This window comes from Syngnathus typhle, linkage group LG1 (genome assembly GCF_033458585.1).
Source record: "Syngnathus typhle isolate RoL2023-S1 ecotype Sweden linkage group LG1, RoL_Styp_1.0, whole genome shotgun sequence".
In the NCBI taxonomy this organism is placed as follows: domain Eukaryota; kingdom Metazoa; phylum Chordata; class Actinopteri; order Syngnathiformes; family Syngnathidae; genus Syngnathus; species Syngnathus typhle.
In genome coordinates this window covers 21817759-21834899 of record NC_083738.1, presented here as the reverse complement: position 1 = coordinate 21834899, position 17141 = coordinate 21817759, and the positions used below count along the sequence as shown (strand labels likewise).

General features: G+C 41.6%; 1 protein-coding gene across 1 annotated transcript in view; it reads right to left on the bottom strand.

Annotated features, from left to right (window-relative positions):
• Positions 1 to 1434: 1434 nt before the first annotated feature.
• The window catches only part of kdrl (kinase insert domain receptor like), a 34291-nt gene continuing 18584 nt past the window's right edge, over positions 1435 to 17141 (bottom strand). Inside the window, exons 13-30 of the mRNA XM_061282057.1 lie at positions 16034 to 16315; positions 15745 to 15891; positions 15136 to 15264; positions 14385 to 14491; positions 13692 to 13824; positions 13511 to 13615; positions 12029 to 12142; positions 11698 to 11786; positions 11465 to 11615; positions 10457 to 10554; positions 10259 to 10381; positions 10018 to 10129; positions 8638 to 8737; positions 5757 to 5862; positions 4278 to 4402; positions 3610 to 3688; positions 3261 to 3364; positions 1435 to 3185 (exon numbers count right to left, since the gene is read on the bottom strand). Coding sequence (XP_061138041.1) covers positions 3002 to 3185; positions 3261 to 3364; positions 3610 to 3688; positions 4278 to 4402; positions 5757 to 5862; positions 8638 to 8737; positions 10018 to 10129; positions 10259 to 10381; positions 10457 to 10554; positions 11465 to 11615; positions 11698 to 11786; positions 12029 to 12142; positions 13511 to 13615; positions 13692 to 13824; positions 14385 to 14491; positions 15136 to 15264; positions 15745 to 15891; positions 16034 to 16315 — 2288 coding nt within the window. The 3' untranslated portion in view covers positions 1435 to 3001. The remainder of the gene's footprint in view (positions 3186 to 3260; positions 3365 to 3609; positions 3689 to 4277; positions 4403 to 5756; positions 5863 to 8637; positions 8738 to 10017; positions 10130 to 10258; positions 10382 to 10456; positions 10555 to 11464; positions 11616 to 11697; positions 11787 to 12028; positions 12143 to 13510; positions 13616 to 13691; positions 13825 to 14384; positions 14492 to 15135; positions 15265 to 15744; positions 15892 to 16033; positions 16316 to 17141) is intronic.

The following is a 17141-nucleotide window of genomic DNA, read 5'->3' as shown; positions in this document are numbered from 1 at the left end:
GACAGTCAACCCCCACCTCGACGCCCCCCCACCCAGCCCTGATCACCTCCTTTCCCCACCAACATCCTTCCTTTGTTTGTATGTGTTGGCATGTTTTGCTGCTCACCTCCCTCCATGTAAACACAGCGAAGAACCCTCAAGGAGACTCGTGTTCCCATCTGACATGCCCAGTAGGCAACCGAGAGATTGCAAGGGCTTATTTCCTACCCGAGCCTTGATAATGCAGCTCGATGCACTATGTCCTCATTAGTAACACAAGTTTGGCATGCAACATTAAGATAATATGGAATAAATAGTGAAGCTTGGCTCCCATAGGAAGCCTCAGGTTTGGCGCCCTTCAGTCGGGACCATCGTGATTAAGAGTTCCTTCCTTTGTACTGCCGACACCTCGCCCGACCGGGAAGCGGCGTCACGGCGTCCGAAGAGCGTCACATTCCTGGCCGTAGGTATGAATGAGTTAAGAATAAAATTTGTGAATCAACAGGAAGGTCACGGGTTCAATGAGATGGAAGCCGAGCTGGGAAATCTTGCAACCTTCGACTTCATTATCTAGGATGTCCTCAGGGATAGAAGTTGGGCAGGGCTGTATGGCCTTAAAATAAAATAGTTTACTTTTCCACACAAAACAAAATATCTGCTAATTATCCGTATTTGAAGGGCACCAATTATTTTTATCCGTTTTGAGTCATTTCACAGGAATGCCGCTTTGGGGGATATTTTTCAAATGATAAAATTGGTTCAGTTGTGTGGATTTATTCTGAATTATATATTTGTAATCGGGATAAGGCGCAAACATGTCTGTGGCCAGTGGAGGTAATTACACAATTTGATAGGATTGCAATCATGGCACGCAATCGGGGTAAGGGTTCATACTTATTGTGCAGTTATGTAAACTTGAAATGTATTAAATGTCACAATTATTGCTTAACTAACATGATAGTGACTTTAGGGGTTGCACAATTAGTTAAACATTCCAAATTCGACCCAACCATCCAGAAAACGTTTGGTTGTTTTAATGCTAAGTTAATTTAAGCAATCGTATAATTTGTTGACTGGCAATCCTCGGAAAACTATATTAGTCATTTTCCACTGATGTAAGTTCTGTGTCAAGTACGTTGAAAAACACGACAATACATTTTTTTCATTAAAATATTATTTTTATTAAAGTACATAAGGGGAAGCAAATGGTAAAACTGTTGATTAACTCATTCGTCGTGGAATTTTGTATGACTATACCAATATGTAATTTTTTTCTTGATGATTTTTGCTGGATTCATTTCAGAACTCAGCTCATTTGTTGACCGGTGTTCCCACGGACAGCTATAGTTGCAAATTATAAATCCTTTCACAGATGAGATGTCCATTTTAAAAATCAAATATGCAATAATGTAATTAAGTATGTCTTAAAATAAAAAAAAAAACTGCTAAAAAGCATTGAAAGTATAAATATATAGATCTTTATTTATTTGCTTGATATGCTCAGCAACAGTGTTGGGAAACATAATAAAACTTGTTACACTACACAAATGAAGGCGAATGACAAACAAAGTACATGTTTTTTTAACTGTTGCAGGTTACATAGGTGTTAAAAATAAAAAATAAAAATATTCCAGATAAGCTGCATCGACATTGACATTTTGGTCAACTGGAATATTCCAACATAGTAGGTTGAATGAACATGGCTAATGGAGTTAGCTGTTAATTGTACGACTTGTGAGTTACAATACTGTTAAATAAAATATACAATTAGAATATGAAAATATAAAGTATCAGTGCATCATCATTTCCTCGGCACATAACAATTCATCACTTTTAGATCTCTCTTGTCGGTTGTGCTATGGTGGCCATGAAACAGTACACAATTGCTCCACGGTGCTTTTATTCAACCCTTACTTACTGTTTACTTTCCTTATGACATTCTCAATACAAATAAATGAAAAACAATGAAAGATAGCCGCCCTGCAAGCGTTCACTAACATGACAGCAACGATGAGGAGGAAACCCGCTGAATCCTGTTGGTCAATACAGTCAGCTTTGCTTGAACATCACTCCACACACGCTCAAGTTCAGAGTCGACAGTGTTTACAAGTGAAATAAATACCTACTTTGTGTTTGAAAAGAAATAACATAAGCTCCCTATAACATTTTAATCATGCTTCTATCTTGTTGACTTATGGGTTCCTTCGGTTTACAATTCAAACAAAACTTGGATTCATTAGTGACAACCTGAGCAATTGGATATTTTGGTAAATATGTGTAACACCTTTAAACATGAGACATTTACATTACTACTTTAAAGCCAAAACCTAAGCAGAGCTGCAATAAAACATTCAAAAAAACTTTTAGCTTTTTGCATATGATTAGTTGTCTGTAAAGGGGAGGATGACAATGAATTCAGAGCATGGAACATTTTACTCAAAAGGTAAGCAGTGATGGAAAAGTTAACTTTTGGATGACCTGCATACAAATAGTTGAGTTGGCACCTTTGGCAGTCTTTGTACAGACACATTAAAGTCAACAGGTAAGCTGGTCTGTGATCAAAATGGACTTTTGAATGAAATACGCTGAGGCTTGCATACTTGCAGTTTGGCATCTGGGATTATAGTCAAATGTTTTTGTGGCAAACGAACTATGTTGAAGCTAAGTGAAGAGTTCACAGCTTTGTTGTTAGTGGCAAGAGAAATCAATTCTCATGGCGTTAGGAGCATTATTAAGACACTTGTGAACTGTTGTGAATTGTGGGGCAAACAAAAGCATCATGGTCTCCTTTTCAAAACCTTTCATTTTTGACATGAGCTTAACATGAGGTGTGTCTCTTCCTCTTGCGTGTCGCTTGCTGGACCTTGTGGAGCTGTTTCACAGTAGAAAAGCCTGATATGGAGCCGGGTGAAATACCTGAGCCACATTTCACAAACGCCCGAGCCCCCCCGCAAAGTCAGCCCGGCTCGCCCATCGTTCTATTCACAGTTCACAGTTTGGCCGATGTTCTTGAGGCAAAAGCTTACACGGGCGGTGTGGAGTAGCGCACCACGTAGTTATAATCAGGTGGTGGGCTGTGACATTCCAGGTCGGCGTCCAACGCCGAGTCGTCTAGATTGAGGTCCAGAGGAGGAACGTTTGCCGGGTACCTGTCCTTGTCAGGCTCGCTTAGGACCGACTCTTTGCTCTTGCTCATCGCTTTCATACTGCAAACAACATGTCACATGTTACGCTCACGTGTGTGTGTGTGTGTTTGGTTGTGCGTTTGTGCGTGCACGTACGCCAGAGCCATAATGCTGAGCGGTCGTCCGGCCAGGGACTCCAGCTTCTTCAGAGTGTTCATGTTGTCGGACGAGAGGCCCATCCCGCTGTCACACTGCATGCCCTGATCAAAACACATATACACACGCAATATTATTTCACCCAAGGTTTGAAAGATGTTAAACGAGTTCTTCTTGTATTGATTCCTCAAAATAAAATCGTAAATCCACACGACTTTTGGCTAGTTTGTCCGTCCGTCCGTCCGTCCGTCCGTCCGTCCGTCCGTCCGTCCGTCCGTCCGTCCGTCCGTCCGTCCGTCCGTCCGTCCATCCATCCATCCATCCATCCATCCATCCACGTCCTGCTCACCTGGTGAACGTAATCGTTGTCGCCATCCACAGTGACCTCGTCAAAGGTTTTGACGCTGGCCGGTCTGATTTTGATGTTCCTGACGCACAGAAAGATTTCCAGGAAAGGCCGTCTCAGTGTTTGCATATGTGGGAGCCAAGCGGCAATAAAACTGCTGGAACTTAATGACTAAGAGCAACAACGTGTGGAATCTTCGCCATCCCGGCCGCCAAGCGGTTATAAGACCATCGGAATAATTCAGCTTTGGGTTCCATCTGTCATTGCCGCTTTTCATCACGTCGTCAGTAAAACATACTTTGAACATATGCAAAGGCCCGAGAGTTACAAGAAATATTACATGGACTATACATAAATCTATATAATTGCTGTATATAGTTCGGGGGGAGAATGTCTGTCAGGACTCTAGAGAGAAAAAAGAAAAACTCCTTTCTCTGCATATGTTGGCTCAGCACAATGTTCTCCTGGAGATGAATATGAAGCACTCACAGAACACCATGCTAAAGTATCTGTTTGCATAAGTTTGATATTATAAATGTCAAGGAAGACAATGCTGGATTGTCTCCTCGTTACATTTGTGAGAATTCAAATGGAAGAAAACAATTTGCATTTGATTGAATTTTTGTAATTGCTTGACTCTCATTAATAGTCCCGCTCTTGACCCTGCTTACCAAGTGCCGCTCGAGTCGCGCTGCGAAACAGGCCGGGTGGGCGTTTCTTCGATCATCTTGTCGCCGTCAAGGTCTCCGACTTTGGCCAGCAGGGTGGTGTTGATGGGTATGTAGTGTTTCCCTCCCTAAATCGGTCACATACACACACACAAAAAAAAAGCAACCCCATCTGAGACCCGTATTCATAAGCGATGCGCTGATGCAAACACACACGCCGTGTGGAGAGCAGCCAAAAAAAAAAAAAAGCCCGGTCATAGCTAGTAAATCAAACACCGCTGACATTCACAAAGACTCCGGAAGGATTTCCAGCATCTCATATTCAACAAAAAACGGAACACCAGCATATTTTGTGACCCCAATGAAGAAGCACAACGTCAAACTTGGACTTGGCCTATTTTCGTTTAAAAACCCTGATAATAAAAACAGTTTCCCTAATAAATAAACTTTTTCTGTCAGTATTTTGTTGGATTGACAAATGTGTTTGTTTTTAAGTATTCAGAAAATTCTCTGCTGTCATGCTGTTGGAATTTCTTGGTTTTCCACTGAAGCGCTAATAAAAGGCTGATGGTGTCACGCTCATGCGCGCCAAGTGTTTGTACGCGATGAGTGTGACTTCCTCTTGTCGGCTACTGTGAGCCGACTTCGCTTCAAGCCACAGGACAAGGAGAGGCCATGACCACTTCCTGCAATTTGCTTTTGTGACGCCAAAATGGCGAGGCCGTGTCATGTCACTCCGCACTCGCTTTGGGATTTCTTTGGAAAATAATTTAAAACCAATTTCAAAATTTGAAAGTAAGTTTATACATTTTGATATAAATAAGAAAAAAAAAACCAGCAAAAATCTGAAATGACATTAAATGTCTGTTAAATGCAAATTATAATGAAAACTAAATTATTGTAAACATTATAGTTTTGAATTATGTATGGTCAAATTTGTACAGTGCAAATAATGTCAAACCTAATGTGCTATAAAAAGACGTTTGAATCATGTCAAACCTAATGTGCTATTAAAACATCTTTGAATCAGTCACAAATGTTTGAGCACATAAAACAAAATTTTATAAATTCCTCTTGACTGATTTTAACAAAATTAAAATAAAACCCAAAAATTAACATTTCTAAATTTACACGTGTAATTAATAAAAAATCTTAAACAGAACATTAAATGTAAAAATAACATACAAATTATAATAAAAATGACAACCTTTATTTTAAAAAGTAAAACAAAAATAAATTTAGTCAGTGACTTAAGTAATTAAAAGTACCACATTGTGTCCCCACACAATCTGTCACATTTGCCTTTGTGTGTTTATTTATATTGATTAGTGTATCACCAGCACAGCTATTCAGCCCAGTGCCATAAAACAAAAAAAAATTCCAAACTGATTATTGTCTGAAATGAAAATTGGGTTATGTTTAGTCCCCGTAAAGTGGGTCCTTCAGCTTTGTTTGGGCGTGTCATGTGTTGTTCTTATGTACCTGCTGCACGCTGGCCTGAAGCAAGTCTCCCAACTGTTCAACCAGCTCGGTGAAGGTGGGCCGCTCCTGTGCTTCCCCCTTCCAGCACTCCAACATGGTCTGATATCTACAGGATACGGACACACACACATTCTTTGTAAAAACATACATTAGGCTTGAGGTAATGTAACATGGGACTTCACAGTGCCAAAATATTTAGGATGTTCAAGTGCACAAATGTCAGGCTGTGTTTAGTCAGAGAGGCGCAACATCTGGTGCACCTCTAAGTAACCAAGTACAAATACTTGAGGACAGTTTTTCATGTTGCCAGCTGTAGATGTTTTTTTTTTTTTTTTTTGCTTTAATGGGACAAACAGGCAAATGCACAACACAAAATAAATGGAGATGGAGAAGACGCAACGTAATAAACGGACAATTAAAGATAGGGGCGGAGTTCCTCATATCACTCACATGGCCACGCCACTTAAAGCTGCATTTCAACACTAAGCTACGACTTCAAGGTTCTTTTATTGACCTATAAAACACCGCATGGCTTAGACCTAGTTGTGACTTACGTTCCGTCCCGTAACCTCCGCTCGCAAAACGCTAGTCTTTTAGTAACCTCTAGGGCCAAAAAGAAGTCCGTAGTGTCTAGAGCATTTTCTATTCGGGCTTCAGAGCTTTGGAATGCCCTACCGATAGATATCAGAACTTCTACCTCAGTAGAAACATTTAATTAAAGACACTTTTTTTTTTTTATGCCATGGCCTTTAATTAACTTGTGGTGGCCGATTCGGCTGGAGTTTGTGTTCACTAGGTGACACCCAAACTGATAATGGCTGTCTGGATTTCTCGTCGACCATTCGGGATGAGGGATTTGCGGCGGATGACCACCTTTTTTTTGAATATGTCTAACATTGGTGGTTTGAGGGGGCTGAAGCACATTAGTGGCACAAAGCATATATTTTTTTAACTTTTGGACATTTCACCTTTTAATGCTTAAAGAGGTTAAGTCAGTATTTTTGTTTTTTCAACACAAAAATGTGTACTTCTACTTAAGTAGATAGTAGGGATGGGCTCAACCTTTCTGTCACCTTGAAACTGAATCTCCAATTATTTATTTTTGAAGTGCTCTGAGCTTTGGCGCCGTATGTCATGGTCTCGAGTCATGGGTGTGAGAAGCACATGGTTCCTGACGGCTCCGTGACGAGCCGTCAGCGTCGGGGGCCATGTGGGAAGACTCACAAAGTCCTTGTGTACGGTTTGCTCCTTTCATGAAGGAATTTGGAGAGAAAAAAAGACCCCCCCTCCCCTTCCCGAGCAACCTCCGTTTAAGTGATCATCCGAGCCTCCGTTTGTGATCGGTATAGGTGACGGATCGTAATTGTGGTAAAAGTGCTCACACATACTTGTGTGCAAAAATAAAAAGACTGGCGCTCTGGTGACAATGTGTTCACATAGCTTTGCTAAATGGTAAATGATAGATTGCTGAAAAAAGAAACCTCCATTTTTTGCTATGCACTGCAATAATCACTGAATACCTAAATGTTTGCTTGCCAGAATTTTACATCAGGGCAATTTGTTGTAAATTAGAAGGCCAATGATGTAATATGATGACACTAGATACGTTGTACATTTAGAATTTTCACAATCATGGCGGCCCACTGATGTGACCCACGACAATAATTAGTTTGATGCCCCTCGATGAATAAGGGAATCCTTATTTTACGATGAGAAATATCTTGCTTCAATGACGTTCCACTCGTACCTCTTTTTTGTGCTTCATTAAGATCTCAACCACTGTTAACTTCGCCACTCCTTAATTCCAACTGTTTGACTTCATCCGCTGAGGGTGAAAAAAATAACGAGGCAATTTTGACAATGTGAGGAAGTAGAAATGTTGGCAGTAAAATTGATGACAAATCTTAAGTATTTTTTTTTTGATGACTGTTGCACCTCTCTCATTTCCTTTTGGTTCATAATGACTCAGTGTTAATCTGAAAACCAGATGTTGCGATATTGCAACTTCCTCCTCCTCCTGTGATACACTTGCTTTCGAAGGGGATTTTTCGACATTCTCGCCTTAACAGGTGGGATGTCAAACTCTAATGCAGACCACACAAAGAGGGAAGTTTTGACCCGCCGCCGCAAACATATTTCCTGCGTGGAACACAACGATGAACAAAAGTGTCTCCGCTACGTACGGTGGTTGCATAGTCCATCAATCTTTGTGTTCTCCGAAGAAAACTTGTTTTTGATGCGCTATCAAAGCATCTACACGTAGCGGAAACTTTGATTGAAAATGAAAAGCTGATGTGCTGATGCAGACCGGCTGGTGCCGAATTTCTCCTCGCGCGTTCCCTCTTGATCTATGTGAGACCTGCAAGATGAAACCTGCTGATATCTTGATGAATGCGGTTCAAGTGCTAGAGGTTAATTCCGCTGCGTGTGTTTGTAGCCGTTCTCTGACAGCTTGAGCCGCAACCTCTTGCGACGTGGAAATAAAAAAAGAACCAACTGGGGCTGCCCTGAGTTATCCTAACTGTGATCTGCTAAATTGATAAATAATGGCGGCATGGTGCGGCTTTTTACAGCAGGAAGACAACAACATTAGCCTCCATGTTCCAAACTCACCCGCAAGCAAACAAATCCCAAATTTTTCCAAAGATGTCACCTTCTGTAGTCATAAAAAACCTTCCGTAATTTACAGCAAGACTTGAAATATTTCCTTTTCACTCCGTTTTCAAATTTGATTTCAAGCAAAATAGGCTATCGCCATTTCTTGGAATTTCGACAAAATTGTTAAACCTCTCCCAAAAAATCGGAGTTCCTGTGTTAAGAGGTTAAAGTCACTTAACTGTGTACCTCGCGGTATGGTACGGCAACCAAAATGAACACTCACATTTCAGAAGAAGAGTATTCCGGGGCTCTCATCCTGGTGCCTTCTTTGAGTCTGCAGCAAAACTCCTCGTCGATTTGTACACCGGGGTACGGCGACGCGCCTACGTCAGCCGACGGCAACACAAAATACAATATGATGTCATGGAAAATCATTTATTCAATATTGTAATCAGGCATCAGTCGACTTTTAGTTCTAGTAAGAAATCCAAGGCTCTAGTAGGATGTGGAATGAATGCTTGAACAGCTTTCATCGTTTACTCATGACATGATGATAGAGGTTGGAAGCAGAGCCAGAATTTTCTGTCAATAAAATTTGATGTGGCAGTCAAGTGAAATAATTGCCACTTTTGGCACAGAAACATTTACAGTAGTTACACTCTACAGTCAATAAATGTAAAATGCATCAAGTTTACTCTTGAGTTGTGTTTTCCCTCACAAGTATCATCAATCAAAAGTAGCACTAGCAATTGATTTTCTTCCAAAATGCTAAGGCAAGAACTATATGTTCGAGCCCAGGTCCAGCAGTGAAACGTTTTCAGTCAAATAAATAAATGGCGGTCTTTTGGAACATCTCCAGATCAATCCTCTGAGATATGTAACGTGTTATACTAGCTTTTTAAATGCATTAGACTGAAAGTGGTCCAAAGTCACCATCTCAACATTTTACACGAACCTGTCGCACAAGTTTAGATCCCTGGTGATAATGGGGAAAAAAAAGAAACGTTTGTGGGGCACTTAGAAATTATTTTAGAAATCAATGTTTTTGTACATTTGAAAAACAACAGCCCAAATCTGAATTAGAACGTGACCCACTTTTCACACATGTTCACTCAAAAGTCGTCGTTGCAATTAATTTGCTTAATGAAAACGAGCTGTCATCCATTAGCTTTTTTTGTACAGGCCTAAATGACACAAACGCAAAGTCGGTCCTATTCTATTGTTGTTTTTCAGATTTATTTGTCAGGCTAACGCTAGCCAGATGTTTTATACTTTCTGTGAGGTTTTCTCGGCATCCCATGGTGACATTTTAACGTGCGTAAAGTCCTCGCTGCGGTTTAACAGCAAGTGGCGGCTCATTTTGCATTGGCATCATGATGGGGTTGCCTGGCAACGGCGTTTGGCAAGCACAATCAGAAGCACTGCTACATTTGCAACTTCCATTTGAATATTTGTTGAGTAAAATGGAGCTAATTTACAGTCTTTATTTTGTAGGCTGTATGTGTTGTCATGTCAATGAAAACTATTCACTGTTTCCTTAACCAATCACATTCCAAATTGGGATCGCTGGCCCTTCAATCACAAACAGCTTTGCGCAAAGTCCGATATTTTACGGAAGCCACCAAAATTGTGACTACAATCAACCAATTGTCAGGTTACCTACCCAAGGAGAAGATCTCCCACATGAGGACACCAAAGGACCACACGTCACTCTGAGTGGTGTAGATCTTGTCAAAAATGGCCTCGGGAGCCATCCACTTGAGCGGCAGCCGGGCCTGGCGAACGGGGAAATTAAGATTCCGATTCATTCACTATATTATTGAAATGTCAATATATTGCATTACAAATTATTTGGTGATCTAAACGGGTGGATGTGGCCGATACCAAATGCACTAGTGACTCACATCTCCTTTGCGCACATAGTCGGGGTCCTTGTAGATGTCTCTGGCCAGCCCAAAATCACAAATCTTCACCACGTTGTTCTCGGAGAGAAGGATGTTTCGAGCAGCCAGATCCCGATGGATGCACTAAGCGGCAAAGAGAAAAAGTTTGGAGACAATTAAGCAATTCAACTTGAAAGCGCCATCAGTGATTTGGAATACCTTGCGAGAGGCCAAAAACTCCATGCCCTTTGCAACTTGGAAGCTGTAGCAAATCAAATCTTCTAAAGTCAAAACTCGCTTGTATAAATCCTCAGATTCTGCAAAACAAATGAGAAGAGGAAATAGTCATCCAGTGAAAGACAATTTGCCGTCTGTCATGTATTGCAATGAAACCAATTATTCCTATCTGGGAAATATTATCCAAATATTTATGTTTTGGCAGTGCCTGTCCTCCTCAGGACTCCATTTATAAACGGGAAGAATAATTCACAATGGCTCAGGTGAAGTATGCGCTCAGGGTTGGAGGGTGAAGGTCGGGGGTCCGGAGAGCCACTCAAAAGGAGTCCCACCTGGGTAAACAGCTAATCGGACCAAAATAACACCTTCGGAACAACATGTCTGACGTGCTCAGCCGAGAGAGAGGGAGAGAGAGAGTCAGAACAGAAAACAAAGTCGCCTCCAGACCCAGTGGGGTGACGGCGGCTGCCTGCTGGACTGATTGTACCACCGAACAGGAGGAGGAAACATCCCATCGGACAGAGAGCGCCGAACAATCTGAGGGGGAGTGCTTGTGCCTCAGTGGGAGGGCTGCAAAAGCGGCGTGGGAGGAAGCTGAAGTTGGGGGTCAAGGGTGAGGGGGGGGATATGTTTTGCTGGACGCTGTAAAAAGCTTTGCTCTGACTAACCAATCAGTGCACAGAAATACTGACATCACTCTATTTTAACCAACTAGACTTTCAGTTTGGCTTCTTTTTTGACGTTTAAATTCCAGCAGTCAAATTGAGATATCAACAGAGAGGCTCAAATTCGATTGGAAAACCAAAAATGAACATGCTTATGAATAAAACGTAGTAGATTGTTGAGGGAAATGAAGACAATTGCTTGGTACAAATATTACAAATTTGGCTGTGAATGTAGGTCAGTGTTTAGTAGCAGCAGCAGGAAGGTGGAGGCTACACAGGAAGACCAAACAGAAACAGAAGAGTGGACATGGGGAGCAGCCTCTACCTTCTTCCTCTTCTTCGGAATCACAGTAGCTTTTATCTTCAATGAAACCGGAGCTGGCCGAGCTTCCCGTGCTGGCCACGCTCTCCAGACGGCGTTTCATCAATTCGCTCAGCTCGCTCGCCGTCCCCGACGACACCTTGCCGTCCTGACTCTGAAGGCAAAAGGCACGCCGTGCTGAAGGAGACGCTACCGCTTAATCTGTGAAGTCTTGTGCAAGAAAGCTGGAGACTCACCTTGTAAACCACAAAGTCATCTCTCTTGCTTCTTAAATAGTTGGACAAATTGCCGTATTTGCAGAACTCCACGATCATCATCAAGGGCCCTGTTTGCACAATGAAGCAGTCAACCAACACCTACGCTAATTTCCCTTAGCCTGTCCATGTCGTTTCACTTATGATGTTAGGATTAAGCTAGCTGACAACTTGGGAGGTGGTTAGAGGTGTACTCATTTTTGCTGTCTGGACATTAATGACTTCAAGCTGAGTTGTTTTGAGGGCATAGTACATTTGGCCGTTATGAGTGGCCACCTTGGTGTAATGTCAAAGAGCAATGGCAGAGGCTGACCTCCAGGCTTGGTGCAAGCGCCCAGCAGGTTGACCACATTGAGGTGGTGGCCGATGTGAATCAGGATCTTGAGCTCCGACATCAGGGCTTTGCGTTCGTTGGACGTCGCGCCGCCTGGGGGAAGGCAGGTTCAACAATTCTATTGTTTCTGCTCCTTTCAATAAAGTTTTACATAATATGGAATGGATAGAAAGACCTCATCATTTGTTACAAGTGGCGTCCTTTTGTTACATAGTTGTGCTACTATTGCGGCATTGTAGTTTTGCTTTAAGGTTTGAAGTTATGGGAAGAAAATACTATCAAGCCAAAGTCATATTACTAGTTTGCTGAATTGTTGTTCTTGAGAGGACAAAGAGTCCACAAGAACACGGACTATGAAAAATAACTTCTTAAATGGCTTTCAGTCTGTTTCAGATGTATAGTAGTGAAGTCGTCATCTGATTCAAAACACAAGACGTTATCGTTTTCGGAACACCGGCTGAGTTTGGAATTTAATATCGCGCGTTCATTAAACATAATGCCAAAAGGCGGATAAGCTTGGTGGAGTGAGGATTTTGACTTTTGGAGTGTTTTATATCGCTTGGTCTTCCCAGAAGTTTATGAGCCTCGCAGTTCTCACTCGTGCGCCAAATCGAGTCAATCTGCTGGTTTCAATTAAAGTTGACCTACGAGTCAATTTAAAAAGCCAGCGAGAGCGCCTTTTATTTCTGCAACGTGATTAATTCCACAACAGCCGCTACATTTGTCACGCAGGCCTGTTTATTAAATTTCTTATCTTTGCTGATGAATGACGTGCTCATCTCACAATAGCGACGATTAATGCAAAGGGTCTTCTCTAAATTTAAACGGTGGTGCATATAAATTTAAAATTTGACATTTTGTGGACTAATAAAAACACTTTGGGCTCAAAATGATGTCACATTTTAGTGAAATATGTAAAAACTGCAAAAGTGTAAAACTCCCGTTTATTCAAGATTTTATTGTTGATTTTTTTTTTTTTGTGTTATCTTTTCAGTCGCGGTTAGTGGTCAGTCTCTGTCATCCGAATCTAGGGCTCGCTATTTATTTGGACACCAGGAACCCTCGATGGAATTGTTTTCCAAAGAGCCGCTCATGATATTAATGCCAAGTGAAGAAAATTACTTTATGTACGCCTCAATGCTGGTTAAAGAAATTGTGATGATATAATTTCAAATGTTTCGAAACCCGATTTGAGAGTCGCAATATAAAATCTCTTCATGAATGACAAATATTCCGAACCAGACTTGGTAAAAACTCCAATTTGTTTTGAAGTGTACGACAGAACCCCACCTAGATCCTAACGGTCCACCCATGTGAGGTTAATGCGAGCCGAGCCCCCGAGTTGAACCTGAGGGGCCATCGGGGTTCGTGTGTTATGTGAACAAGAATTCCTAGCAACACTCTGCAGTATTTCCCCACCCGTGGCGTCCTATTAAGACAAATGAATGAAAATGTCCAAACCTTTCAGCATCTTGACTGCAACAGTCTTGCAGGTGGAAAGTTTGTCAATCCCAAAGGCGGAAGCCTCCACCACTTTTCCAAAAGCGCCATGGCCGAGAGTTTTGCCTGGAAAAGGCAGAAGGGTTAGATGTTCACATGAAGTGATGTTGAATGATAAAAATGTTTTCAAAATTTCACTCACCTAATCTTAAACGGTCGCGAGGAAACTCCCATTTGCTGCTGTCGTACTGGAGGAGATCGTTCTGTTCATCCAGAGGACACTCGTCGGGGTCAATGATGATGGATGGACCCATTTTGTAGTGTGCGGGCTGTTGCTGTGTGAGACGGAGTGAACGACAATGTTATGTTGGCATAAAAAAAATATTTATACTTTGTTGAACTCTGCCAATGTTTCTCAAACATGTGCTACTCACTTCTGAGGTCCTTGAAAGAACAACACAGTTGTATTGAACTTTTTGGTACAGTTGCCAAAGTATTTCTTTTTGTGAACACTGCCCAGCGACAGACAACCTAAATGCTAGCATTAGCCTACTGGGAAACTTGACTGCAGTGCTTGCTTAGAAAAGATATTATAAATATTGTGAGGGGATTTATTTTTTTACCTGTGATGTATGGTTGTATTAACAAGTCTTCTGCCGTTGACCTCTTTTAATCAATCAGAATGTTTGTGGCACAAGTAAACTACCTCGGCTAAAGAAAATTACAAATATGTCATGTATACATCAGGTGGGACTGGGGTGTGAAGCATTTAAAGAAACCGCACCAAAACGGTTTGCTCTGAGCCGCTCTTCGAACAAGTATCAAAACCACCATTATAAAAATCACACCACCAAACAAAAATGTCACAAAAAGTTGTAGCTCTGCAGCATCTTACCTTTCTCAGCTTGCGGATGAAGAGGATGAGCATGAGCCAAAGGAAGGTGGCGACGGCTCCAGTGCACACCAGAATTATAACCTCCACGTTCGGCCTCCCTTCCTCCCCTGTAGAGAGCGAGCGAGACAACAATTCAGCCACTGACAACGTGAGTGGGCAAACTTCATATTTTTCCTTGTGAAAATATTCATAATGATTCATTACTGGGTCAACATCACAGAAAAGGTTGGGTGTCAACTAGTACTTCCATTTTAGGACATATCAATAGATTTGACTGCTTGGAATAAGACAATATTTTTTTGCAGTTTTTTCTCTTGTACTGTATTTGATTTAGGAATTTTAGGAAAATTATTTTTCGCAAGCAAGGATCCATTAGATGTAATCTATACCATTCATGATATATGGCAAGGATGTAACCCCCAGATTTTATTCCGGCAATAAAACTTTCAGTATTTCTTCTGTGAAATGAAAAATGGAGTCAGCTTTTTTTCATTGCCAGTGGCTCAAGTCATCAGTGCAAAAAGACAAACAATAGCTTCAAACGAACGACACTTGGATGACGCGTAATTTAAGATACACATCGGTTACTGTAAACATCATGTGGACAGTTGTGAAACAAGACGAAGGCCCCCCCTTTTCACTTTTCATGAATAAATAATCACAAGTGCCCTTGCAGCCGTCGAGCTGTCAAATTCTCAATGCCGTCATTAGTAGAACTCTAAACACTTTCCACAGGTCACGTAAATCTTACCGAGCACGGTGACCGAAGCGCTGGTCTTGCTGACACCTTCGCTGTTACTGGCCACGCACTCGTAGAGACCCTCGTCGTCCTTCTTCACCCTCTCGATGATGAGCGTGCCGTCCCTCCTCAAAGAGATTCCTGCAAGCAGGCGGCAAATGTGTTAGCAGAACTGCTTATTAAAAAAGAAACCGGTGTTAAGTCCTTTTCATCAGGTGCTTGAGCTTGTAAAAGCGTGGTGGCTAATAACAAATGCTTGACTTTTGTAATGGCATATTTTCATACCATTATCAAATGTGAATAGGGGTTTATCATATGTGGTGACTTGTTGTTAGGCAGAATTTACAGGGCTGGATCCTAACTGCCCCATAACCAATAAAATAAAATAAAACTGTCACGCCAGACATTTCGCCTGGTTCAATGACAAATTACGGAATAAATAATTTTGCAATTAAATGAATGCTTTGTTTTAAGTATCAAAAAGGTTTTAGGACCAAATTGTGTACAAATGAGTACGCCGTCACTAAGTCAATATTGGTGCTGTTCACATGGTACTGTACATAGCATGTCTAAAAAAAATGGCAATTTAATATAGTAACAAGGTAGCATGACATAATTTACCTGGGCCTTCCTCAAGTAGAACGCTATTTTTGTACCACGTGATGTTGGGCTGAGGGACCCCCTGCGCCAGGCAGGTCAGCATCAGAGTGTTGCTGCTGTTCACGTCCCGATCGGTGAGATTCTGACTTAGCCACGGCTGCGTTCTCGCTGAATGACGCAAAAACACACTTTGAATTACAAAACTGCACGACTATTCTATGACTGTTACTCCTTTAAAATATTTGGATGACGGACATGGACAAAAAAGTAGGATCGGGAGTGAATATCCAAAGGCTTTCGTACTACTTACCGATGACATTCAAAGTAGCCGACTTGACTTCCATCTTATTTTGCATCTTGAAGGCTCGACACTTGTAACCCGTCACACTTTTTTTGCTGACGTTTCGCAAACTGAGAGAAATGGCGATTGAGTAGCGGTCAAGCTTCAGACGAGATACGTTTGAGATGACGTTTCGATTCCGGGAATCCAGCCACTGCAGGTCCGTGTAGAGATAACGGGAAGCCCGACAGCTCAAAGTGATGTCGTCCCTCTCCAAAGCCGACTGAGGCTGGATGGAAATGGCTTGGTGATCTGGGTGGGGCAAAGAAGGATGATGGTTTGGTTTGGTTGAACATTTTAAAATTTCTCTTTCAATTTCACAGTTATCTTAATCTGGGAGTGACAAAAACTTGAAGCAAGCACGCTGTAGCTCTTCTTTGAAGAACAGTCGTGTGTAAAAGTCTTTTTTTTTTGTGCCCTCAAACAGATATCATCTTTCAGATCAGAAGAGCAGCTGTAAACGGGGGTTTTCTGTATTAGCAATGCCATGTCAGCATTTTTTGGTCGGTCCGAATCAAACCTTTTCCAGCCAAATTCAACTAGCACAACACATTTGTCTCAATCTGCACACATCATTCCATTCATACATTTGAAAATCAGCATCCCTGCTGAGTAAGGATGCATTTTATATTATTTTTTGGGCATGTTATAAGAATATTTATTATAAATACATTCATCCGGATGTTCGTGGCCCAGCTGTGTATTGTTGTATTCAATTTTGTATCATTTGGATGCCTTTTTGAAAAACTATAAAATGATAGTGGTGGTCATAAAAGGCGCATAAGGCCCAGGTACTAAATTGCCATCCCGGCCAATGTTGAAGAGGCAGAGCAGGGACAGGAATGTCAAATGTGAGTTATTTCCTGTTTCATCACCGATAATTGGAAGCACGTTGCCGCACGACGGCGTCGCTGATGGTGCCGCAGCAGTCGACCAATTGCAGGGAAGCTGAGCGCGGGCCCCAGGGGGACCAGACTGTGCTTGTTTATTCACATCGCTGAGAAGCATTCTGTGTTCCGTAACAGAAGACAGCTGTTGTTACAATTCTGTCCTCTTTTTTTTTTTTTTTTTTTAAAGC